General features: G+C 41.0%; 1 protein-coding gene across 2 annotated transcripts in view; it reads left to right on the plus strand.

Moving 5' to 3' along the window:
- slc12a4 (solute carrier family 12 member 4) overlaps positions 1-26766 on the plus strand; it is a 166950-nt gene that overhangs the window by 67751 nt on the left and 72433 nt on the right. For both annotated transcript variants that reach the window (XM_043707017.2, XM_087995916.1), the window contains exons 2-4: positions 15909-16003; positions 17950-18081; positions 24748-24894. In XM_043707017.2, coding sequence (XP_043562952.1) covers positions 15909-16003; positions 17950-18081; positions 24748-24894 — 374 coding nt within the window. The remainder of the gene's footprint in view (positions 1-15908; positions 16004-17949; positions 18082-24747; positions 24895-26766) is intronic.

The following is a 26766-nucleotide window of genomic DNA, read 5'->3' on the forward strand; positions in this document are numbered from 1 at the left end:
GGGTTTCCTCCGGGTGCTCCGGTTTCCTCCCACAGTCCAAAGATGTGCAGGTCAGGTGAATTGGCCATGCTAAATTGCCCATAGTTTTAGGTGCATTAGTCAGAGGGAAATGGTCTGGATGGGTTACTCTCAGAACGTTGGTGTGGACCTGTTGGGCCAAAGGGCCTGTTTCCACGCTGTAGGGAATCTAATCTAATGATTCACTCTATTTTCTCCTGTCTGTACCTGACATATGCTTCTTTCTTTTTATGAGCCAAATCCTCCATTTCTCTCATCATCCAGCATTCCCTACACCTACCAGCCTTTCCTTTCACCTTAACAGGAATCTACTGTCTCTGAACTCTCATTCGGAGACTTCCCATTTTCCATTCCACCTTTTTTACCTGCGAACATCTGTACCCAATCAGCTTTTGAAAGTTCTTGCTTAATATCGTCAAAATTAGCTTCCTCCAAGTTGTTAGATCTGACCTATCCTTTTCCTTCACTATTTTGAAACTAATAGAATTATGGTCACTGGCCCCAAAGTGCTCCCTACTGACACCTTAGTCACCTGTCCTGGCTTATTTCCCAAGAGTAGGTCAGGTTTTGCACCTTCTCTAGTAGGTACATCTACACACTGACTTAGAAAATTCTCTTGTACACTCTAAACAAATTCCTCTCCATCTAAATCCTTAATGCTATGGCAGTCCCAGTCTATGTTTGGAAAGTTAAAATCCCCTTATCATAACCACTGTATTATTCTTACAAATCTGTTTCTCAATTTCCCACTGGCTATTAGGGGAATGGGGGGGAGGGGGTCTATAATACACTCCCAATAAGGTGATCATCCCTTTCTTATCTCTCCATTCCACCCAAATAACATGCTGGATATATTTCGGAATAGCCTCCCTAAGTACAGCTGTAATGCGATCCGTATTAAAAGCGCCACTCCCCCTTCTCTCTCGCATCCCTTTCTATCCTTCCTATAGCATTTTGTATCCTGGAACATTTAAGCTGCCAGTCCTGTCTATACTTGAGCACATTTCTGTAATTGCTATGATATCCCAGTCCTATATTCCTCACCATACTTTAAGATCATCTGCTTTCCCTATTAGGCCTCTTGCATTGAAATAAATGCAGTTTAATTTATCAGTCCTACCTTGTTCTCTGCTTTCATCCTGCCTGCCCTGACTGGTTGTTTGACTCGCTCCTTTTCCCAACAGTACCACTCTCCGATTGATCTCTTTCCTCACTATCTCCTTGGTCCCACCCATCTTCTCCCCCCCCCCCTCCCCCCCCCCAAACCTCCTTACTCTCTAGCAGCTCTAGAGCAAATCTCTAGCATATCTCCCTGCCAGTTTATTAGTCCCCTTCCAATTCAGGTGCAATCCATCTTTCTTATACAGGTTACTTCTACCCAGAAGAGAGTCCTATGATCCAAAAATGTGAATCCTTCTCCAATACACAGCTCCTCAGCCACACAGTCATCTGCTCTATCCTCCTATTCCTGCTCTCACTAGCTCGTAGCACTGGGAGTAATCCAGATATTACTACCCTCAAGGACCTCTTGTTTTAAATTCCTGCCTAACTTTCTATAACCCCCCTTCAGAATCTCGTCCTTTTCCCTTCCTCTGTCGTTGGTGCCAATGTGTACAGTGACCTCCTGCTGGGCCTTTGAGAACATTCTGCACCATCTGAGACATCCTTAATTCTGGCACCAGGGAGGCAACACGCTATTGTGATTTTTCGCTGCTGGCTGCAGAATCCTCTGTCTGTGCCCCTGACTGGAGAGTCCCCTGACACAATCAATCACTCGGAACTCGACGTACCCCTCACTAATGTAGACTTACAGCCAGGCTATACTTAAAACTATTTACTTATCTGTTTCTGTGCTGTGACCTCTCCCAAACAGGTTCCTCCAAGATCAATTGTGAATTTCACTGTTTAAGTTTTCCTAGACGCACTCTGATGTCCAGCAATACATGAATTCAAACAGCAACGGCAGTAACGGTGCAGATTCATTGCTGTGTCAGTGTAGGTTTCTTTCTCTCTCTCATCCTTACAGACTATCTGCTTGCTGCCTTTGTCTGTGTGTCTCCCTTTTAAAAGTGCTGTTGTTTTGACTTTATTTTTCTCCAACATTCCAAAACAATTGCAACAGTATATAAAACAGTATATACTGTTCTTGGAATTTCAAAGAAATTACCTCCAACACCTAAAACACCTCAAAAAAGAGCAGCCTGTTTACAGCCAGAAATTTTTCCTGTCCTCCATCTTGGATTACCCAGAATGCTTTTATTTTTTGCTCACATTTTGTCTGTTTGGACGTCAAAAGGGGTTTACAGAGTTCTGGAAGTTGAATGGACAGCATCAATTTTGTTACTGAGATGTTTATGGATAAATTGCTCTGGGACAGCTGCTTGACATGTTCCCATCGGCTAAGTTGGTGTGCAGTTAGAATTCCTACTGGACTGAGGCAAGCAACCAATTTAAACAACAAAACCTAATTAGCTGTGATACTGCTGACAGACATGGACTGACTCCTCCTCTCATCCCATTGGGAAATTACCTACTCCATTGAGGCAACTTTGCAGGTGGAGAGCCATCATAACCTCGAAAGAAGAAACTGATGGCCATGTACTGCCATTGAAGACCCTATCTTTGCTCTGATGGTCTGCTGTGCCAAAGTCTGAATTCTATAGTTTTAAAAAAAGTACTGTTGTGGATACCTACTTGCCTCAGCAATGCCTATCTGTCCAGCTGAAGATGTAGAAATATACCGTCAGCACTTTGTTTTAAATTAATTCACCAGAATGTGGGCATTACAGCTAGGCAACAAAGATTTTAATGATGGGTTTTTTTATAACAATTGGCAATAGTTTATGGTTGTCCTCGCCTTTTTTTAAAATTCGAGATATTTATTGAGTTCAAATTTCACTATCTATCAGAATGGAATTCAATTCATCATCCTGATTTCCACCATCTAGAAGGCACAAGTCAGGGGTGTGATGTAATACTGTCTACCTGTCTGGATAGTGGAGGTCCAACAAGTGAAAAACTTGTCACCGTGCAGCACAGCCTGTTTGTTGTATTCCATCCGCCACCTTTAGTCCCTCTACAACTAATGCAGGACACACTACAGAGAACTAACTGAAGCTTGTATAAAATCACCATCCAAACTCATAATCTTTACCACATAGAAAGGGAAGAACAGCAAATGCATGGGAACACCACCATCTCCACTTGCCCTCCAAATTTCCACCGTTCAAGCTTAGAATTCTATCATTGTTTTTTCACTGCTGAGTCAATGTCTGTAAATCCCTCTGACAACATTGGATGTCTGTTAGTGGTTCAAGAAGGCTGCTCACCACCATTTTCTCCAGGGTAAAATTGGAAATAGGTAATAAATGCTGGCCTAGCCAATAACACTCACTACCATGAACAAATAATTACAAAATAGGGTAGGAACAGGGGGGATAAAAACCTTGCTAGCGGAGGTGAAAATCGATCAACTTCCAGTAAAATAGAAAAAACCTACACTGTGGAATTAAGGAGGGGGGGGGTTGGGGAAATGGGCAGAAGAGGGTGATAGATGATGAAAAGTAGCATTTAAAGGTAAGTATTACAATAAGACAGGAAGATAAAGATCTGGAATGGTTTATGGGTGGTGAGGAAGAAAGAATAGTCAGTTGCAAACTCCTAGCAATAATAAAATTTCAACCCATGGCTACAGTCCACTTCAAATGTGAATTTTTAATTGTTTTGAACACTGGTTAGTGTTAGATTCCATGCTTGTGGTATATTCCTCCCTTAGTGTAATATTGGCAAATAACCAACTTTTTCATCTGGCAGCAGCGTAGCTACTTTTCCCACCAGTTCGACCACTATCATTTCTGCTTTTCCAATTTTGCATATTGTAGAGGGATTTCTTTTTAATCCGAGTGATTAGTGCAAAGCTATCTGCATGTCATGTCAATGGGAAACCACTCTCTCCTTCCAGACCTGGAAGACTTCAAAAAGCTTGACACCCATCTAAAGCAGCCTGCTTGTTTGGCACAACATCACAAACACCCACTCCCTCCACTATAACACTCAGTAGTGTCGGTATGAATCACCTGCAAGATGCACTGCAAAAATTTACCAAGGTTCCCTGAGAAAGCCCTTTCCAAACCTATGACTATTGCCATCTAGAAAGACAAGGTCAACAGATACATGGGAGCACTATCAGCTGCAAATTGCCTTTCGAGCCACTCAACATCTGGACTTGGGAGTATATCAGTGTTCCTTCAATACCACTGGGTCAAAATCCTGGAATTTTCTTCCTAATGGCATTATGCATGTACCTCCACAAGTTAGTCTGTAGTGGCTCAAGAAGGCAGCTCACTATCACCTTCTCATGGGCAATGAGTCCTGATAACTGAGATTCCATTTCTCAGGAGCTGAAGAATAATGTTGTGATTTTTCTCTTACTGAACTGTAAAGAATACTAGGAATAGGAGTAGTTTTGATCTAATTTCTGATCGCCCTAATTTTAATTTTACTCTAATTTTCAGCAAATTGTATTCCTCAGTATAATGAAAGTAATTTAATTAAATAAAACTTCAACTTCTCCCAGAATATCATTAGAAAGAGAGATGTAATCTCTGAACCCATCCCAGCTTGAATCCTAAACAAATTCCTTGTTTATATTATATATCAAACCTGATGAACGTTACAGTTTGATCCCCACTCTGAGAGTTTTCTGCAAATTGTTCTAATTATTTTAATCAAAAGCCACCCTGAATATTCATGAGTCAGTACTTAAAGGTTTAGTGATATCATATTACAGAGCCTTGTCAGGCTGGTTCTTTAACTTGTTGATTAAGTTCCTTAGAAACGGGTTATTCAAAATAATAACTCTATTTTAACAGGAAGATCTTTAAACAAAGGCTTCTGTACAACTTTATGATAAATGTGCTTTAATGGTTCTGTTAATTGCTTCAACTTTTCTACATTAGTTATATTTTAATGTTGATTTGTTCTTGATCATTGTGGGTGTTTGTAATGTTGTGATGAAGTGATCCTGTGATCTTGCGGAAAATGGCTGCAAACTTTTTCAGATTGGGTGGGGGGAAGGTTGTACTGTAGTTGATATTGAAAAGTGTGAAATTGGATAAAGCAGTTTGATAATATTCAACATGGTTTCTGAAAACAGACAATCTAAAGTGTCCACCCTGTAACCTATAGGAAACAAATTGTGTGTAAATGTTTGCAGAACTGCAAAGATAATTGAGCAAAATTAAAGAATTCTCATTTACCCTCGTGTCTTTACCAACTTTTGTCTGCTAATTTGCTTTAATCATATTCCATCTTCCAGCAGCAGAGTGCCTGAATAAGGTCTTTTTTTCATCTTGGGCATTGCACAAACTTGCCATCTTGCTTCTCACCAGATACTTATTCTGATCCTTTTTAAAAGTGTGAAGTGAATCATTCAGAATGCTTTTCAGAGTCTTTGCATAGATCCATTATCTACTTCAGTATGTGATTAACAAATCTGGATCGACTGCAGATTTGAATAATCTTAAATCCATTCCTCCCTGATTTGGTGCTGAGTTTAAAATCAAATGGTGTACAGCATCTGGAAGATAAGTATGGTTTGAGGGACTCAGAAGCGAGTCAAACAGTCAGGGCAGGCAGGAACAAGGTCGGACTAATAAATTAAACTGCATTTATTTTGATGCAAGGGGCCCAACAGGGAAGGCTGATTCACTCGGGGCATGGTTAGGAACATGGGACTGGGATATCATAGCAATTACAGAAACATGGTTCAGGAATGGGCAGGACTGGCAGCTTAATGTTCCAGGATACAAATGCTATAAAAAGGGAGGCAAGAGAGGAGGGGTGGGGGGGTGGCATTTTTGATAAGGGATAGCATTACAGCTGTGCTGAGGAAGGATATTCCCAGAAATACATCTAGGGAAGTTATTTGGGTGGAACTGAGAAATAAGAAAGGGATGATAACCTTATTGGGATTGTATTATAAACCCCCTAATAGTCAGAGGGAAATTGAGAATCAAACATGTAAGGAGATCTCAGCTATGTGTAAGAATAAGAGGGTGGTTATGGTAGGGGATTTTAACTTTCCAGACATAGACAGGGATAGTGTTAAAGGTTTAGATGAAGAAGAATTTAAATATGTACAAGACAATTTTCTGATTCTGTATGTGGATGTATCTACGAGAGAAGGTGCAAAAGTTGACCTACTCTTGGGGAAATAAAGCAGGGCAGGTGACTGAGGTGTCAGTGGGGGAGCACTTCGGGACCAGCGACCATAATTCTATTCGTTTCAAAATAATGATAGAAAAGGATAGACCCGATCTAAAAGTTGAAGTTCTAAATTGGAGAAAGGCCAATTTTGACAGTATTAGGCAAGAACTTTCGAAAGCTGATTAGGGGCAGATGTTCACAGGTAAAGGGACGGCTGGAAAATGGGAAGCCTTCAGAAATGAGAACTAGAATCCAGAGACCGTATTTTCCTGTTAGGGTGAAAGGAAATGCTGGTAGGTATAGGGAATGCTGGATGACTAAAGAAATTGAGGGTTTGGTTAAGAAAAAGAAGGAAGCATATGTAAGGTGTAGACAGGATAGATCGAGTGAATCCTTAGATGAGTATAAAGGAAGTAGGAGTATACTTAAGAGGGAAATCAGGAGGGCAAAAAGGAGACATGAGATAGCTTTGGCAAATAGAATTAAGGAGAATCCAAAGAGTTTTTACAAATACATTAAGTACGAAAGGGTAACTAGGAAGAGAATAGGGCCCCTCAAAGATCAGCAAGGCGGCCTTTGTGTGGAGACGCAGAAAATGGGGGCGATGGTAAATGAGTATTTTGCATCAGTATTTGCTGTGGAAAAGGGTATGGAAGATATAGACTGTAGGGAAATAGATGGTGACATCTTGCAAAATGTTCAGATTACAGAGGAGGAAGTGCTGGATGTCTTGAAACGGGTAAAAGGTGATAAATCCCCAGTAGCTGATCAGGTGTACCCTAGAACTCTGTGGGAAGCTAGAGAAGTGATTGCTGGGCCTCTTGCTGAGATATTTGTATCATCGATAGTCGTAGGTGAGGTACCGGAAGACTGGAGGTTGGCTAACCTGGTGCCACTGTTTAAGAAGGCCGGTAAAGACAAGCCAGGGAACTATAGACCAGTGAGCCTGACGTCGGTGGTGGGCAAGTTGTTGGGAGGGAATCTTGAGGGACAGGATATACATGTATTTGGAAAGGCAAGGACTGAGTCAACATGGCTTTGTGCGTGGGAAATCATATCTCTCAAACTTGATTGAGTTATTTGAGGAAATAACAAAGAGGATTGATGAGGGCAGAGTGGTAGATCTGATCTATATGGACTTCTTCAGTAAGGTGTTCAACAAGGTCCCCCATGGGAGACTGATTAGCAAGGTTAGATCTCATGGAATACAGGGAGAACTAGCCATTTGGATACAGAACTGGCTCAAAGGTAGAAGACAGAAGGTGGTGGTGGAGGGTTGTTTTTCAGACTGGAGGCCTGTGACCAGTGGAGTGCCACAAGGATTGGTGCTGGGTCCTCTACTGCCTGAATTGCTGTGTTCTTCCAGCACCACTGATCCAGAATCTGGTTTCCAGCATCTGCAGTCATTGTTTTTACTTCTACTTTTTGTCAATTACATAAAAGATTTGGATGCGAACATAAGAGGTACAGTTAGTAAGTGCAGATGACACCAAAATTGGAGGTGTAGTGGACAGCGAAGAGGGTTACCTGAGATTACAACAGGATCTTGACCAGATGGGCCAATGGGCTGACAAGTAGCAGATGGAATTTAATTCAGATAAATGCAAGGTGCTGCATTTTGGGAAAGCAAATCTTAGCAGGACGTATACACTTAATGGTAAGTTCCTAGAGAGTGTTGCTGAACAAGGAGACCTTGGAGTGCAGGTTCAAAGCTCCTTGAAAATGGAGTCGCAGGTAAATAGGATAGTGAAGAAGGTGTTTGGTATGCTTTCCTTTATTGGTCAGAGTATTGAGTACAGGAGTTGGGAGGTCATGTTGCGACTGCACAGGACATTGGTTAGGCCACTGTTGGAATATTGTGTGCAATTCTGGTCTCCTTCCTATCGGAAAGATGTTGTGAAACTTGGAAGGGTTCAGAAAAGATTTACAAGGATGTTGCCAGGGTTGGAGGATTTGAGCTATAGGGAGAAGCTGAATAGGCTGGGGCTGTTTTCCCTGGACCGTCGGAGGCTGAGGGGTGACCTTATAGAGGTTTACAAAATTATGAGGGGCATAGATAGGATAAATAAACAAAGTCTTTTCCCTGGGTCAGGGAGTCCAGAATGAGAGGGCATAGGTTTAGGGTGAGAGGGGAAAGATATAAAAGAGGCCTACAGGGCAACCTTTTTCACGCAGAGGGTAGTACGAGTATGGAATGAGCTGCCAGAGGAAGTGGTGGAGGCTGGTACAATTGCAACATTTAAGAGCCGTTTGGATGGGTATATGAATAGGAAGGATTTGGAGGGATATGAGCCGGATGCTGCCAGGTGGGACTAGATTGGGTTAGGATATCTGGTCGGCATGGACGGGTTGGACCGAAGGGTCTGTTTCCATGCTGTACATCTATGATTTTATGACTCTTTAACATGCTATGTTTGCCAATGGAAAAGTCATGTAAGAGCAGACTTTGGCATAAAAAAAGCTAAGCCAGTAGCAATTTGTAGGAGTGTCTCATGTTTTTTTCCAAGAGAATGCTGTACCAGTAAGTGGAAATTCATGACAAACCAAGACACACTCACCAAGTAACTCAAAGGATGATGGGAGGGTGAAGTAACTCTACTTTTGCCTGATTAAAGGGGCCAAAAATGTCATTCTTCTTTGTGATGTATGATTTTTTTTGTGTGCAGCAAGTACAGCAGATTTTAAAATATTGTCATAAATGTGCTTAAAGTTGAATTCCAAATTGGAAGTTGGGTATTTGGGCTTAGAAATCAGGAAGAATGGATCAAGTGCCACTTTGCGTCAGCAGTCTTATTTAAAAACCATTAATCTATTGTTATTTGTTCAAGTAAGGCTTCCAAAAATAAATGCGGCTTCCAAAACTGAAATAAAGAAATTGCAAAGTTTGATAGCTGGAATTGGCTGGGCACCCAAACAAGGCAAGATGCCAATTTTGAAGTATTCGACTTGAGTACACCTATGAAAATGCCCAAGGTGGAAGATATTCAGATGAACAAAGTGGTGAAAAAATTAAAAATGGAACATTATTTAAAGTTTCCATCATTGAGAAATGCCAGGAACCTGAAGCCTTTTTGCTTTTTGTGATGCTTGTGCAACGCTGTGTAGTCAGTTCTCAAGTCTCTCAATATTCTTGTGGGAAAGTGAGGTAAATTTTGCCCTTTAGCTTTGGAAGGTAAAAAGATCAGAAGAGTAAGAAAATGCATCTTAATGCAGAGTACCTCCCCTCTAGGTGAGGTGGTAGTTATGACCTTTTTCTCAGCGAAAACATTGGGAAGAAATTCTAGATGCCGGTTCAGCAGACATACCCATTCATTGTTCATATGATGATAAGTTACAATGGGATAACATACACTCAACCAAATGTGTGAATGAAAAGGGCAGAGAATTGATAAGGTAAGCTCCTTGGATGCTGCCTGAACTGCTGTGCTCTTCCAGCACCACTAATCCAGAGAATTGATGATGCAGTTTTAAAACCGATAGTAGAGAATGGAACAATCTCCAAACTGAAACGGTAGCTTACCAGCAGTTAGCTCTTTGGTTAGTTTTATAGAGAAAGTAGCAAGTTATATAGAACTGTTGACATAGTGGAAATCGGGTGCTTGAAACTTTAATTTGCAAAGAAAGTATGTGAATAAAATCTTTTTTTTACTATTATAGATTAATTTATTTCAAAAGAATAAGGGAACTTTGTTAGATCTAATATAGTCAGAAAGCATTCCTAACGCCTAAAGGAATGACTGACAGGTGATGGACATATTAATTAAGAGTTACTTGGGTTTGAATTGCTTGTATGAACCTAAGTTTTATGGAGCTGGATAACTAAAGTCTCATTACGAAGTGTGGATGTGAGTTTTATTTCAGTACAGTTGTCTTTTGGAGGAGAACAGTGCTTTGAAATCCATTTACTTAATTTTCTGGAAAAATAATTAAAAGTGATTTCTTAATTTACTTTGGATACTTCTGGCAATGTGGTCATTTTATCAGGTGTTCTGATACTTTGCTTCTGATGAATGTCACTTTTCTTCTAAAGTTGTACCTGATTTTTTTTTAAATGTAAAATGTACAATGTGAGTTGAGTTGCTATCTTAGCATTATAGGTCATTACAGAGTTGAGTAGCATTAACCTTCGCATTAACCGCATCATCTGCCGACATTTCCGCCGCCTCCAAACAGACCCCACCACCATGGATATATTTCTCTCCCCACCCCTTTCCGCTTTCTGCAAATACCGTTCCATCCGTGACTACCGGGTCAGGTCCATGCCCCCAACAACCCACTTTCCCTTGCCACCGCCGGAATTGCAATACCTGTGTCAACACCTCCTCCCTCACCTCCATCCAAGACCCCATAGGAGCCTTTCACATCCATCAAAGTTTCACCTGCACATTCACCAATGTCATTTATTGTATCCGTTGCTCCCAATGCGGTCTCCTCTACATTGGGGAGACAGGACGCCTTCTCGTAGAGCGCTTTAGGGAACATCTCCAGGACACCTGCACCAATCAACCTCACCGCCCCATGGCCCAACATTTCAACTCCCCCTCCCACTCTGCCAAGGACATGCAGGTCTTGGGCCTCCTCTACTGCCACTCCCTCACCACCTGACGCCTGGAGAAAGAACGCCTCATCTTCTGCCTCAGAACACTTCAATCCCAGGGCATCAATGTGGACTTCACTAGTTTCCTCATTTCCCCTCCCCTCACCTTACCCCAGTTCCAACCTTCCAGCTCAGCACCATCCTCATGACCTGTCCTACCTATCAATCTCCCTTCCCACCTATCCGCTCCACCCTCCCCTCTGACCTATCACCTTCATTCATCCCCACCTCCATCCACCTATTGTACTCCTGGCTACCTTCTCCCCACCCCCCTCCCATTTATCTCTCCGCCCTGGAGGCACCCTGCCCGAAACATCGATTTTCCTGCTCCTCGGATGCTTCCTGACCTGCTGTGCACCATTTTAATCTAGTATTCATATAAGTTGGGAGTGGGTTTGTGAGCAAGCAGATTAATTCTGCATTTTATGTATCAGTAGACTGAAATTCACTACCCATAGTTAGCTTTCTATTGTCCTGAAATCAGTAAACTCTGCATGGTTAGGAAGGAGAGATCATATACAGACTGAGACATAGCCCAAGTGAATATATATTTCAAAAGTTATGTCTGACAAATCTAGTAGATTTCATTTGAGGAGGTAATGAGCAAGTTAGACAAAGGGAAACCAGTGGATGTGATTTATTCGGATTTCAGGAAGGTCTTTGACAAGATGCCATACAGGAGGTTGTTCAGTAAGATAAGAGATCATGGTGTTCCAGACAAGGATCAGGTATGGATAAAGGATTAGCTGACTGGCAGAAGGAAGGTAGAGAGGAGGGATAAAGGGGTCTTTTTCAGAATGGCAGCTGATGACTAGTGGAGTTCAGCAGGGGTCAGCATTGGCTCTACAACTAATCGTGTTATACACTAAAGATCTGGACAAAAAAACTGAGGGCATTGTTGCTAAGTTTGCAGATATCACCGAGATAAAGAGAGAGACAGATGGTGTTGTGGAAGCAGAGAGGCTGCAGAAGGATTTGGACAGGCTTGAAGAGTGGGCCAAGAAGTGATTGATGAATACACTGTGGGGAAAGGTTGAGGTTATGCACTTTGGCAAGGAAAAATAGAGATGTAGACTATTTTCTAAATGAGGAAAGGTTTTGGGATTCTGAAGCACAAAAGAACTTGGACGATCAGCATTCACTTCAAGAGGACTAGAATACGAGAGCAGAAATGTACTGCTGAAGGTGTATAAGGCTCTGGCCAGACCATATTTGGAGTATTGTGAGCAGTTTTGGCTCCCTATCTAAGGAAGAATGTGTGACCGTTGGAGAGGGTTCTGAGGAAGTTTATAAGTTATCCCAGGGATTAAGGATTTGTCATATGAGTAGCAGAAGAGGACTGTGGGTCTGTATTCAACAGAATTTAGAAGGATGAGGGGAATCCGATCAAAACTTAGAATACTGGATAGAATGGATGTGAAAAAGATAGAGAGATTAAGCCTCAGAGTGAAGGCACAACCTGTTATAACTGAGATAAAGAGGAATTTCTTCAGGCAGAGGGTGGTTAGTCTGTGGACGTCATTGCCACAGTGCTGTGGAGGTCACGTGCACTTGAGGTCTTTGTTGGTAAAGGGGATTAAGGGTTATGGGGTGTAAACAGGAGTATGAGGTTAAGAAACATATCAACTATGATTTGAATCATAGAGCAGACATTATGGGCCGACTGGCCTAATTCTGCTTTGATATGTGTTGTCTTGTCGTATGTGCTAGGAAAATGTACTAAAACAGCAGACAAAAGGAATGGTAAGCCAAGTATTTAAGAGTGGAATAGTTGAAGATTTTCAACTTAGAGGGCATGAGACCTTGTCACATTGTGGATCAACTATATGCAGATGGAACTTGGATAGTTTCTATAATAGGTAGTACATCCACAACTCCTGTACTGATAAGAAGTCGCTAGGCAATGTATCATTCAACCTCTCTCTCTTACCCAAAGACAAGCTGCCTCCATAACACAAGTATATACTGTCATGTAGATAATTAAGTGGCCAGCAAGGATGTGAAGCACCTGAAGTTGGTGTTACGCTTTGAGGGATGCAACGTTAATAATTGGGAATCTGATCAAAGCAGTTAGTTCAAAAGAATTGTCAGTTACTTTTAGTTCACCTTTTGTGTTCTGCTTTCTTGTTTTGAGTTGCTTTATGCTAAGTGTCAATTTTAATCAGCTGGTTAATGATTGAGTTGACGATGTGAGCAATGTTCGAGCTGTGCCATCATGTAATAATACTGTACAACATAACGTCTTGTATGTTATTAATCATAATGTCACTTTTGTCATTATCTGTAGTTCAAGCTATACCCACTGAGGAAAATGTTAAATTTACAATGATGGCCAAACAACCTTATCTTAACTGTACAAGTTTTGATAATTCTGGCTGAAGTTATTCACTATTATTTTTATATTGTTTTCAGTAAATGGGAAGGAAATGTTGGCTGTGAAAGCCTAATCACTTCCTTTTCCCATTAACAGAATTTAATTCAGCAAATGATAAATAATTTTCCAGTCTTCCAAATTAACAGCTTTTGCCATCAAAGTTCAGTAGCTGCCAATATTTAACTGTGTATTTTTTACATTATTTAAAATATACATAATGAGATTGTGTTAGTGTGCATTTTTTGTAAAAGTTTGAAATGGACTGGGAATCTTCCAACAATCAAATTTCCACCTCACTTTCAAGAAGAATTGGCCCAACTTCTGAACATAACCTGAAAGAAGAGCTGAAGTAGATGAAAGGGCCCACCTTGGGATAGATCATTTCAAACTTGAACACTCTGGGTAAAGAAATTTCTCATCATCTTAGTGCAAAATGACTGACCCTTTATCTTAAGGATATTCTATACATTTCTGACCTAAATCCAGATTCGTGACTAGCCCCTGATCACTCTGGGTGTAAGTGAGTTGAAATGAACCAAACAGATTGATTTAAGATATTTCATGGTAAATACAAAGTGTGACATTTAACAAAAGTCAGACATGCAGAGAACAAAATGGGGATGATAGGTGCACCTTGAGGGTAATTTATATCCCCATTGACTCTCTGCATGATTTATCAAGTTTCTGCCAATCTATTTTTTTTTTGCTAGTTTTCTTCCAGGATCTGATCTATCTTTCCCCTTGTTTTATTCTGTTAGTCAGGAACAATTCATAATGCAAACATAAATAATAGTTGCTTCATCTGAGGCCTTACCATCTTCCCCCAACTAACCGGTTAATGAAGTTTGCCTGTATCTTCAGTTCTTTGGCTGTATCTGTTAGTTTTTTTTATTTGATTTTCTTCTAGTTGTCAATTTATCTACTTCATTTATCTTGGCTTGTTCCTAACCTTTTAAGTGATTGAGATTTAGCATCACAACAACTTGTGGGCGGCACAGCGGCACTGCTGCCTCACAGCGCCAGAGACCCGGGTTCAATTCCCGACTCAGGCGACTGACTGACTGTGTGGAGTTTGCACATTCTCCCCGTGTCTGCGCAGGTTTCCTCCGGGTGCTCCGGTTTCCTCCCACAGTCCAAAGATGTGCAGGTCAGGTGAATTGGCCATGCTAAATTGACCGTAGTGTTAGGTAAAGGGGTAAATGTAGGGGAATGGGTGGGTTGCGCTTCAGCGGGTCGGTGTGGACTTGTTGGGCCGAAGGGCCTGTTTCCACACTGTAAGTAATCTAACCTAATCTAATCTAAACTATAGGCTGAAGAAATCTCCATGTTAAAAGTTGAAGCTGTATTATTCGCCAGACTTTTTTTGAGTAGTGGAGTTCCATTTACTAACTTCCAAATTACTGGAACTATGTTAGAATTAGGGAATGTTGGAAAATCAAAAACAGTATTTCCACTATTTCTGCACTTGTCTCTTAAAACCTTAGACATTCGGGTCTTAGGGATTTGTTATTTGTTCCTTTCGTACTTTCTTTAGAACATTTCTCTACTCTTTCCCAACCAACCAGTGGTTCAGTCCTTCTGTTCAGTTGACTGTAAAGAGAGAATCTAATTTAGTAGAAGCCAATCAGATTGACCATGTTGACTAAAATATACATGGAACTTAAAATGTAAATAGTAGCGATCTGAACCAAAGATCAGCATGGACGAGTTGGACCAAAAGGTCTGTTTCCGTGCTGTATGTCTCTATGACTCTAAGACTATCTATAGCTGCATCAAAAACCATAATACATTATCCCCTTCAAAAAAAGTTGCACTTAGCATAGGAAGTCAAATAATTTTGATTTTTGGGGGCAGAATGTGACTGATCAGTGAAAAAAATAAGCAATACCTGTGGAAATGGAATACAGGGGCCAACTTCCAGAATGGATGTTGAATAAGTGAACGTTTGGGTCTTGGTTCCTCAATGTTCCTGAGGAGAGACAGACAGGCTTAGTAAATGCCAAATAGGCCTTGCGAATGCAACCTCAGTGCAGTTCCCTGAAAACCAATCCGAGGGCAATGTCTGGGGGTCATCAGAATGGCTTTTTCTGGAAGTGTAACTATTCCCTTCCTATTGAAAGTGCATGTATAGCTGATGCTGATACTTCTCTCTGAATATGTGTGGTTTGCTCATGAATAAAAACAAAGAAACAGAGAGAATAGATGGCTGGTGTGTGCACAATTTTCCCCAATACTGTGTGCATTCCTTTGAGCATCCTGTGATGTGTGCTATGTAGATGTATTACAGTTGAATGTAAGTTTTTCTAGCATTACATGTTGGAAGGTTGATCCTGCAATTATTTGTCTAATAACTGACTTCTTAAATTTGACTTTCAAATAGGAATATATGATATGTTTGAAATATTGCTCAACTGACTCAAGGATGTGGATGTAAGAATTCTATCAACTGCGGTTGAATGGATTTTGAGGCGAAAACAACAGGAACTTCATAGCAAATATGCTACTATGTGGTTTATCTATTTCATCCACCTTTCCTCCCTTTCCTCACACAATAAAATGCTAGCCTTTAACCCCCTTTAGATTTGTTGTAAACATTTTGTGTTTCAAATGCTCAATTGCTTCTCATTATAAATGGTATTCCACATGCATATTTAAGGTAGCCAATTTTTGTTTTAACCTTTCTTCTATGTGACAAAGTACTTTCTTTTTCAGGTCATGGATATCACAAAGAAGACAGTCCTTTCCTAAACAAAACTGACAGCATAAAAGGAAGTGAATATTATGACAGAAATTTGGCCTTATTTGAGGTAACAATTTTCAATAAAGTATTTTGTTTAATATTCAGAATGCTCTGCTCTTCTTTTGTGAAATTTTGATGTCTAGTCCATGCTGGCTCTCTGAAGAGGGATCTAGGCAATCCTATTCCTCCACTGTATTCTGTAGCTGTGGAAGTTTAGTTCCCTCAAGTACCCACCAAAGTTCCTTCTGCAATAAAGCAAGTGGATTATCAATGAGTTCCATGTCATTATCACTCAAAGCTTGGGAAAACTCTTTTGTTTTTTCTCTCCCCCTTCTGTGTTCCTTGCAGTCTCTGTAGTATTAGCTAATGGCAGCAACTTTTCGAAACCTACCATAATTTTATATGTCTCCATCAAGTAGACTCCAAACTCTCTTACACCATGGAGGATATTCACAACTTGTTCATTCTAACTAAAAGCAAAACTGTTACAACTGCGAATGCTGTAAATCAGAAACAAAAACAGAAGTTGCTGGAAAAGCTCAGTAGGACTGGCAGCAGTTGCGAGGAGAACTCAGTTAACATTTCAGGTCCGGTGACCCTTCCTCCGAACTCAGTTCAGGTTCCAGCAATTTGGGTTTTTTGTTCATTCTGATCTTGTGGCACAATTAGCTCATACCTGGAATCAATCTAGAGTCTTTTCCTGATGAATGACTTTTGCCCAAAACGTCAATTTTCCTGCTCCTCGAATGCTGCCTGACCTGCTGTGCTTTTCCAGCACCACTCTGATCTAAACTCTGGTTTCCAGCATCTGCAGTCCTCACTTTTGCCTGCTCAATCTGATAAACTGCCTGTGCACCCTATGGGCCTTCACATCTTTCTTGGAGCATGAATTAGGTGCAGTCCTTCAGTTCTGGTCTAACTACTGCTTTGTAAAGGTTCAGCGTATCTTCCCTGCTTTTGTGCACAATTCATTTCTACATGAAACCCAAGAATCGTATACGTTTTGCTAACTATACTGAAAATGTCTTGTAACCTTCAGATGTCTAAGATCTCTCTGTCTGTCTCCCGCCCACTCATTAGAACATGAATGTAAAAGATAAATGTCACCTTAGACCCAGAAGACCATTTGACTGCTCTCACTCTAGAGAGCACACAACTGGTGGTTTAACCTGAGGGTCAACACCGCTCAAATGAGGTGAGAGATGGAGAAGATGAGACCTTTTATGGTAGCCTCTGCCATTACAGGAATGGAACCTACTCTGTTGGTGTCAACGTACTTGCAAATGAGTCATCTAGCCAACTGAGCTAATTAAATATGAATATATTGTTCAGTCGAAGTCTATGCCTTACAAAAAGCTTTGGATTGGATTGTTCTTGGAAACTATGCTCTTTTTCAAATATTCTAGGGCTTTTCTAAATTCTTTACACTTGGACCCGCTGTCAAAGCTATCAGACCAGCTAAACGGAGCAAACCTTGTCCTTTTATCTTCCACTGAGAGAAGTACTGATATTTGATGATCTATTCCAATGGTGTCCTGTAAATATTGCTGGAATGAACCACGATTGGTATTCTGGGTATTTTCTTAATGATTGTCCATGATTTCATTTATTGCAGTTTACTCTTCAATCAAAGAGAGCAGTATAGATTCTTTGTTCCATGAAGGAATGCACTCTTTTTCAACAAATTAATATAGTTTAACCTGATTATATGATCCAAGAACTTTTGATTTTGACTGAAGTTAACCACTGAGTTTGCAAAGATTTAAACTCATTTCATATCAGTGTAGTTTATCTACAGTTAAGGAATCAATAGAAAATTTGGACAAACATATATATATATATATATATATATATATATATAATATATAGACCACATCAACTTAAAAATCAGACTAAGGAAAGCAATGATAAAGGATTGCTTGCACTAATGAAAACAATCACCCTCCACATTGTTTTAAATTGCATCCTCTCAAATGCATTGTTGTGCACTGGATTTTCCTGCCTCTTCTGTAGGAGGAACTGGACATTCGACCAAAAGTGTCATCACTCCTCAGCAGATTGGCTAATTACACAAACATCACCCAGGGAGCAAAGGAACATGAGGAAGCGGAAAGTGCAGAAAGTTCAAAGAAAAGAACACCCAAGGTATGCCTCCGCTGATTATTTTGCTGGTGGTAATATTTTACTGATGTTTTATAAACATGAAGGTTGCAGCCAACCTTGGATCTTGAGACTTTTGATAAAATCAGGTGGCATACTGACTCAGTGGTTAGCACTGCTGCCTCACAGCATGAGGGACCTGGGTTTCATTCCAGCCTCAGGCAACTGTCTATGAGGAGTTTGCATATTCTTTCTGTGGTCTGCGTGGCTTTCCTCCGGGTGCTCTGATTTCTGCCCACCATCCAAAGATGTACAGGTTAGGTGTGTTAGCCATGCTAAATTGTCTATAGTATCCAGGGATGTGTAGGCTAGATGCAAGGTTACGGGGATGGGATAGGCAGTATGGGTCTGGATAGCATGCTCTTTGGAGGGTTGGTGTAGACTCACTGGGATGAATAGCCTGCTTTCACATTCTGGTGGTTCCATGGAAATAGTGTTAAGGATAAGCTGAGTGATTGATGGTTGAAGACATATTTCATACCATTGCTTCAGAACACAGGTTATTTCTATAGAATGTACTTGAGCATAACATGTCTGCTGTATTTGTATTGCTCATATTTGAATATTTGCATAATTAAATGTTAAGTGTGCAGATGTTTGTTTCTGTGTGAATGTTGTTACGACACAATGGTGAACATTTTCTGCTAATTAAACCGAACACTCAGAAAAGCTCATCTTGTCTCGCCACATAATCTGTTAAAATGTGAATAACAGAGAACTCCCAAATTCCACTATTTAAAGAAAATAATATCAACTTATTTTCTAACTCTAAAACTGAACATTAAACAAAAACTATTCACAAATCTAAGCCCCCCCCACCCTTCTCTTATCGCCTTACTATCTGCCTCCAATTATATAACAATATGCTGTTCCAATAAGATACTTAGTAAAATTACATCAACTTAATTTTAAAACCACTCTCTTACTGCAGTCTTCTGTGTCTCACGCTTCTGGCTGCTAATCTCTGTGGACTGCCAATCTCCCAGGATTGTTGTCTGTCTTTTTACTGCGAGTATGTTTCACATGAAAAAGTACCTTTGATAGAGTGTTTTCTAATTTCTTTGAGAGCAAGATGTTAATTGGGCAGTTAGCTGTCCAGAAGTTTCTCTCTCTACGGCAATTGCTCTCTGACCAATTTTCAAAATGTTCACATTCTTACATCCCCATTAGTTCAATGTTGGCAAAACAACAAATTCAAACTCGATTGGGTTTTAATATCCTAGGGCATAATTTAAACTGGTTAAATTTAAATTGTTGTCAAAACAGGAACAGAAACTCAGGTATCCATTTCATGGCCAAATGTTATATATTCGTCCCTGCTGAAAACACTTGCAGGAAGTGCACCCACCTCCAGCTCCTCCAAGACCATGTTAGGGAACTGGAGCTGGAGTTGGATGAACTTAGGATCATTCAGGAGGCAGAGGGGGTCATAGATCGGAGCTTTAGGGAAGTAGTAACTCCAAAGATGGCAGATAGATGGGTGACAGTGAGGGGGACTGGGAGGAAGCAGCCAGTGCAGGGACCCCCTGAGGCCGTTCCCCTCAAGAACAAGTATACCGTTTTGGATATTTGTGGGGGGGGAGCCTGTCCCCGTTACTCAGAATGGGAAGGGTGGAGAAGAGCAGAGCAATACTAATTGGGGACTCGATAGTTCGGGGCACAGATAGGAGGTTTTGTGGGAACGAGAGAGACTCACGTTTGGTATGTTGCCTCCCAGGTGCAAGGGTACGTGATGTCTCTGATCGTGTTTTCCGGGTCCTTAAGGGGAAGGGGGAGCAGCCCGAAGTCGTGGTCCACATTGGCACCAATGACATAGGTAGGAGGAGCGCTGAGGATGTTAGGCAGGCTTTCAGGGAGCTAGGTTGGAAGCTCAGAGTTAGAACGAACAGAGTTGTTGTCTCTGGTTTGTTACCCGTGCCACGTGATAGAGAGTCGAGGAATAGGGAGAGAGAACAGTTAAATGCGTGGCTACAGGGATGGTGCAGGAGGGAGGGATTCCGGTATTTGGATAACTGGGGTTCTTTCTGGGGAAGGTGGGACCTCTATAAACAGGATGGTCTACACCTGAACCTGAGGGGCACCAGTATCCTTGGTGGGAGGTTTGCTAGTGCTCTTGGGGGGGGGTTTAAACTAACTCTGCAGGGGCATGGGAACCCAGACTGTAGCTTTAGGGTGCAGGACCTGGAGTGTAGGGAGGTTAGGAACATGGCATCAATTTCAAAGGAGGGTGCCTGTAAACAGGAAAGTGGTTTGAAGTGTGTATACTTCAATGCAAGAAGTATACGAAATAAGGTAGGTGAACTTGCAGCGTGGGTTGGTACCTGGGACTTCGATGTTGTGGCTATTACGGAGACATGGGTAGAACAGGGACAGGATTGGCTGTTGCAGATTCCAGGGTTGAAATGTTTTAGTAGGGTCAGAGGTGGGGGTAAAAGAGGGGGAGGTGTGGCATTGCTTGTCAAAGATAGTATTACAGCTGTGGAAAGGACGATGGATGAAGACTCGCCATCTGAGGTAGTTTGGGTTGAGGTTAGGAATAGGAAAGGTGAGCTCACCCTGTTAGGAGTTTTTTACAGGCCTCCTAATAGTCCTAGAAACGTAGAAGAAAGGATTGCGAGGATGATTCAAGAGAAGAGTGAAAGTAATAGGGTGGTTGTTATGGGGGACTTTAACTTTCCTGATATTGATTGGGAAAGCTATAGCTCAAGTTCGTTAGATGGGTCATTGTTTGTCCAATGTGTGCAGGAGGGTTTCCTGACACAATATGTAGATAGGCCAACAAGAGGTGAGGCCATACTGGATTTGGTTCTGGGTAATGAACCAGGCCAGGTGTTAGAATTAGAGGTAGGTGAGCACTTTGGGGACAGTGACCACAATTCGGTGACCTTTACTCTAGTGATGGAGAGGGATAAGTGTGCACTACAGGGCAAGAGTTATAGATGGGGGCAGGGAAATTATGATGCTGTGAGGCATGACTTAGGATGTGTGGCCTGGAAAAGTAAGCTTCAAGTCAAGGGTGTAATTGATATGTGGAGCTTGTTCAAGGAGCAACTATTGAGTGTCCTTGATAAGTATGTGCCCGTCAGGCAGGGAGGAAAGCGTTGTGTGAGGGAGCCGTGGTTTAATAAGGAATTGGAATCCCTTGTTAAATGGAAGAGGGCGGCCTATGTAAAGATGAGGAGTGAAGGTTCAATTGGGGCGATTGAGAGTTATAAGGTAGCCAGGAAGGACCTGAAGAGAGAGCTAAGAGCAGCAAGGAGGGGACATGAAAGGTCCTTAGTTGGTAGGATTAGGGAAAACCCTAAGGCTTTCTATAGGTATGTCAGGAATAAAAGAATGACCAGGGTAGGAATAGGACCAGTCAAGGATAGTAGTGGGAAGTTGCGTGTGGAGGCTGAAGAGATTGGGGAGACACTGAATGAATACTTTTGGTCAGTATTCAATCAGGAACAGGACATTGTTGTCAATGTGAGTACTGAGTCACAATTAAGTAGAATGGATGGCTTTGAGGTATGTAGAGAAGAGGTGTTGGAAATTCTGGAAAGGGTGAAAATAGATAAGTCCCCTGGGCCTGATGGCATTTATCCTAGGATTCTCTGGGAAGCAAGGGAGGAGATTGCAGAGCCATTGGCCTTGATTTTTATGTCCTCGTTGTCTACAGGAGTAGTGCCAGAAGATTGGAGGCTAGCAAATGTGGTTCCCTTGTTCAAGAAGGGGAGTAGGGATAACCCTAGTAACTATAGGCCGGTGAGTCTCACTTCTGTTGTGGGCAAAATCTTAGAGAGAATTGTAAGGGATAGGATTTATGAACATCTGGATAGGAATAATGTGATCAAGGATAGTCAGCATGGTTTTATGAAGGGCAGGTCGTGCCTCATAAACCTTATTGAATTCTTTGAGAAGGTGACTAAGGAGGTGGACGAGGGGAAAGCAGTAGATGTGGTGTATATGGATTTTAGTAAGGCGTTTGATAAGGTTCCCCATGGTAGACTACTGCAAAAAATACGGAGGTATGGCATTGAGGGTGAGTTGGAGGTTTGGATTAGGAGTTGGCTGGCTGGAAGAAGACAGAGGGTAGTAGTTGATGGCAAAGGTTCATCTTGGAGTGCCGTCACTAGCGGTGTTCCGCAAGGATCTGTTTTGGGACCATTGCTGTTTGTCATTTTTATAAATGACCTGGAGGAGGGGTTAGAAGGTTGGGTGAGCAAGTTTGCGGATGATACGAAAGTCGGAGGAGTTGTAGACAGTGAGGAAGGATGTGGCAGGTTACAGCGGGATATAGATAAGCTGCAGAACTGGGCAGAAAGGTGGCAAATGGAGTTCAATGTAGCTAAGTGTGAGGTGATTCACTTTGTTAAGAGTAATAAAAAGATGGGGTACTGGGCTAACGGTCGGATACTTGGTAGTGTGGATGAGCAGAGGGATCTTGGTGTCCATGTACACAAATCTTTGAAAGTTGCCACCCAGGTAAATAGTGCGGTGAAGAAGGCATATGGCGTACTGGCTTTTATCGGTAGAGGAATTGAGTTCCGGAGTACTGAGATCATGTTGCAGTTGTATAAGACTTTGGTGCGGCCACATCTGGAGTATTGTGTGCAGTTTTGGTCGCCATACTATAGGAAGGATGTGGAGGCACTGGAACGGGTGCAGAGGAGGTTTACCAGGATGTTGCCTGGTATGGTAGAAAGATCGTATGAGGAAAGGCTGTTTTCATTGGAGAAAAGAAGGTTTAGGAGTGACTTGATAGAGGTGTATAAGATGATTAGGGGTTTAGATAGGGTCGACAGTGAGAATCTATTTCCTCGTATGGAGTCCGCTATTACAAGGGGGCATAGCTTTAAATTAAGGGGGTAGGTCTTGGACAGATGTTAGGGGTAGGTTCTTTACTCAGCGAGTCGTGAGTTCATGGAATGCCCTGCCAGTAGCAGTGGTGGACTCTCCCTCAGTATGGGCATTTAAGCGGGCATTGGATAGGCATATGGAGGATAGTGGGCTAGTGTAGGTTTGGTGGGCTTGGATCGGCGCAACATCGAGGGCCGAAGGGCCTGTACTGCGCTGTATTCTTCTATGTTCTATATTTTCAATTTTCCAGTACACTCTGGGACTGCCATTTAGTTGTATACACGTGCTTATAATCTCTCCGTTCAGAACAGCATTCTCTCTCTTAAAGGTACAGTACATGCCTTCAATTTCATAACAATATGTTCATCGATTTTATATCTCCATCTGTTTCAGAATTGAGTATTCTTTCAGTGCAGCAGGATGTTCACTGATCACAAGTGTGGAATTATTTGCATGTTTTTTGATAGGTTCTTCAGTCTTTACTATCAAACAGTGGGGGAGTTGATTTGGCACAGTAAGAATTTGAGGTCTGTCACAGGATATCTTTAGCAACCCAAGTATCTGGGAAAACTGAATCTTCAAGTTGTTTCTAAACTCTGGTGCACACATCTATGTAGCCAGTGCTCAGCAGGCTTTCTATATTTAAAATATTTCCTTCCCCACTATAGAAATACTTTATGTTACGGCAGTTCAGATGTTATTTTGCATTCCAGTGTTTCACAAACATTGTGCCTTCGGAAACGTGACCCCACATATTCCTTCGATGAGTGGACCATAGCTGGCTTTGACAGAACAAATGCGCACAGTGTGATGTCCTGCGAGAGATCTGAGCATCAAAACTACATTATCATTTAATAAGGTCCAAATGTTTATTACTGGAAGACAGCTAAATTTTCCTTCACAATCTCTTCCTATGAAGTGAAATTTTATTAACCACTGCATAGTTTCTGTCCAAAATGTAGCTCTTTCAAAATCAGTAGACTGCACTCTATTTTTGGAAGCTAAAAAGACTGAGCTTATAAGGCTTGCCTTTCATCAGAAAATACCTTGGGCAGTTTTAACAAAAGTAATTGAGTCATGGTTTCTTGGATCACTCACTGGTTAAACATTTACTAAAAAGAGACATGAAGTCACTACCAAAATAAGTGCATATATAGAGGCATGGTAATGGCTAGGTATCTTCAATAAAACCTAGTGCATAGGCAGGGATTTCATGGATGTGAAGTTAGTAATCTGGCTATTGACTAATCAGCAAGAACATTGCCAGAAACCTCTGGTAGAGAAAACGTAATGATTTTCATATTTCAGAAATAAATGAAAGACAAAGAAAAAATGTTAAGATCGTATGTGGAGTGAAGTGCAGCTCCAGAATGACATCTGTAAGAGACAATGAATACATCTTGTGCTCAAGGCAGCAGAATTAGTATTTTTGTTAAAAACATCAAAACACTCTCACTTTCTGATTCTGTCTAGCATAATGTCTGCATAGAAATAAAAAAAGTTAATTTTAAACAACTTTTTGTGTACACAAGTAGTAATTCTCATTTTAACATTTTCTTCTTCACACCTCATTCTACACTTGGTTCATTAAAGTGTACATTGACACACCCAAACTCTGTAGTGTAATTCTGATCTACAAGACTATTCAAAGACTGTGTCTAAAATATACTGAGAAATATAGTTTTGTTTTTCCATTTTACTCGCAAAGGTTTGTGGCAAACTTAGAATTGAAAAAGTAGACAACTAATAAAATACGCATCTTGTGATACAAATTATTTTGAGCTGTAATCATTTTTCTTCCCCTCTTAGTCTCCCAATATGGGAACCCTCATGGGAGTGTACTTACCTTGCCTACAGAATATCTTTGGAGTGATTCTGTTTCTACGTTTGACATGGCTCGTTGGAATTGCAGGGATCTTGCAGTCTTTCTGTATTGTCTTCATGTGTTGCTGTTGTGTAAGTATCTGATGTCTGTTCTGCATTGCAATGACCTAGTCAGAACCATGCTGATAATTGTGAAAATAGAACTAAATTACCTAAGTTCTTCATTTCTATATCTACATAAAAATAAAAATTACATTATGCTGCCATATACAAAAAAGTAGCTTTAATGTACTTGCACTTTCCCAATTTTGTAGTTATTCTTAGTTAATTGGCCAAAAAAAAGTGTTTAATAATTCTGGATATACAGTATTACAGTCTTTATTTAATTGGTGTATGTGTGATGTTAATCAGATTTTTCTGTTTTTGCTTAATGCTGTATTATATTAAAGGCCTAAAAGTATTCATGATATTGTATTGCAAAGCTCTTCTAGCTTTGAGTTTGTTTACTGGCTTGATTCACAAATAGCAAAAGTATTCAGTTGACTTTAAGAATTGCATATGTATGACATATGTCAGCAGCAATTTATACAGCCCAGGAGTTCTCAAGATTAGGTCTGTTGTATGCTAGGTTAATCTCAAATGGGATACCAATGGAGGGGGGCGGTGGTGGAATCTACACTCAGCAGTTCTAGACTAGAGAACAGTAAGAGTGAGGAAAGCAGTTTCCTATGATTGTAGGCTATCAGCTACTTTTACTGTTGTTTCCTGCTGCAAAAAAATTGAATTGTTCATTTATTTTACCATTTTAAAATACTCTTGAGAGTCTCCTTCTCCCTGAACTTTCCTTAAAGTACAAATGCTATACTCCAAAAATACAACTGACCTTAGTTTTATCATGATTCTGCATAGAACAGCCGCACATGTACACGCCACATGTACACAGTTGTGTGTGCAACAGACTGAGTAGTCAGGGAGGCAGAGTGAGTGGTTGGCATCATTGTGTTTGTTGCCTGTATTTTCTTAACCTAGCAGCAGAATTACAAACCCATGAAATGCATCAACAATGGAAATGCAGGAAGTTTGTACAAGGACACCACTAAATTAGCAGCAAAGTTAAACTGTATTGTGGTTCCTTCCTACAATTTCAGTTATCGTTTATCTACCAAGAGCTTGCTTATTTAGTATATAGTTGTGGTTAGCTATAGCAGTCTTTCCTCCTTAGATTAAAATTTTGATTGTAAAATAATGCATTTAACAAATAAATTGGTGCTCACTTAAGTGCATCCCTTATTTAGATCTAAACCTTTCTAGAAGCCTAGTTCTCTTGCTGTGAATTCATTTGCTGGCTGGTCTGGTTTAATGAACACTGTTTGCATGCAAAAGTTTTTAAAACTCTGGTCATTCATTAATCAAAGTATCCACGCAGTATGCCTAACTACCAAGCTCTCTCCCATTTCTGGGCTGAACTATTTAACTATGTCTCTCATTCCTCTGTGACCCTCAGCACTTTCACTCCCTTTGCTGACCAGATTCCTGTTTAATCTGTTAAACTACTTCTGCTTGATGCATGGAACCTAAATTCAATTGAGTTGGATCACCACACTATCAAATCTGGTTTTATTGTATCTTTTGCTACCACATGACCTCCCAAAGCACTTTAATGCAAATGAAATACTTTTGAAATACAGATCCATTTTCTTCGGTTCACTCATAGGGCATGGGTGTTGGCTGGCCAGGATTTATTACCCACCCCTAGTAGCCCTTGATGGTCGTGGTGAGCTGACTTCCTGAACTGCTGCAATCCACATGCTGTAGGTCCACCCACAATGCTGTTGGGGAAGGATATACAGGACTTTGACCTGACTATAGGGAAGAAACTGTGAAATATTTCCAAGTCAGGGTGGGGAGTGACTTGGAGGCCAACTTGTAGCTGGTGGTGTTTCCAGGTGTCTGCTGCCTTAGTCCTCCTAGATGGAAGTGGTATGGATTTATAAAGGTGCCGTT

This window comes from Chiloscyllium plagiosum, unplaced genomic scaffold (genome assembly GCF_037043375.1).
Source record: "Chiloscyllium plagiosum isolate Xiang-an unplaced genomic scaffold, Cpla_swu_hap1 HiC_scaffold_17, whole genome shotgun sequence".
In the NCBI taxonomy this organism is placed as follows: Eukaryota; Metazoa; Chordata; class Chondrichthyes; order Orectolobiformes; family Hemiscylliidae; genus Chiloscyllium; species Chiloscyllium plagiosum.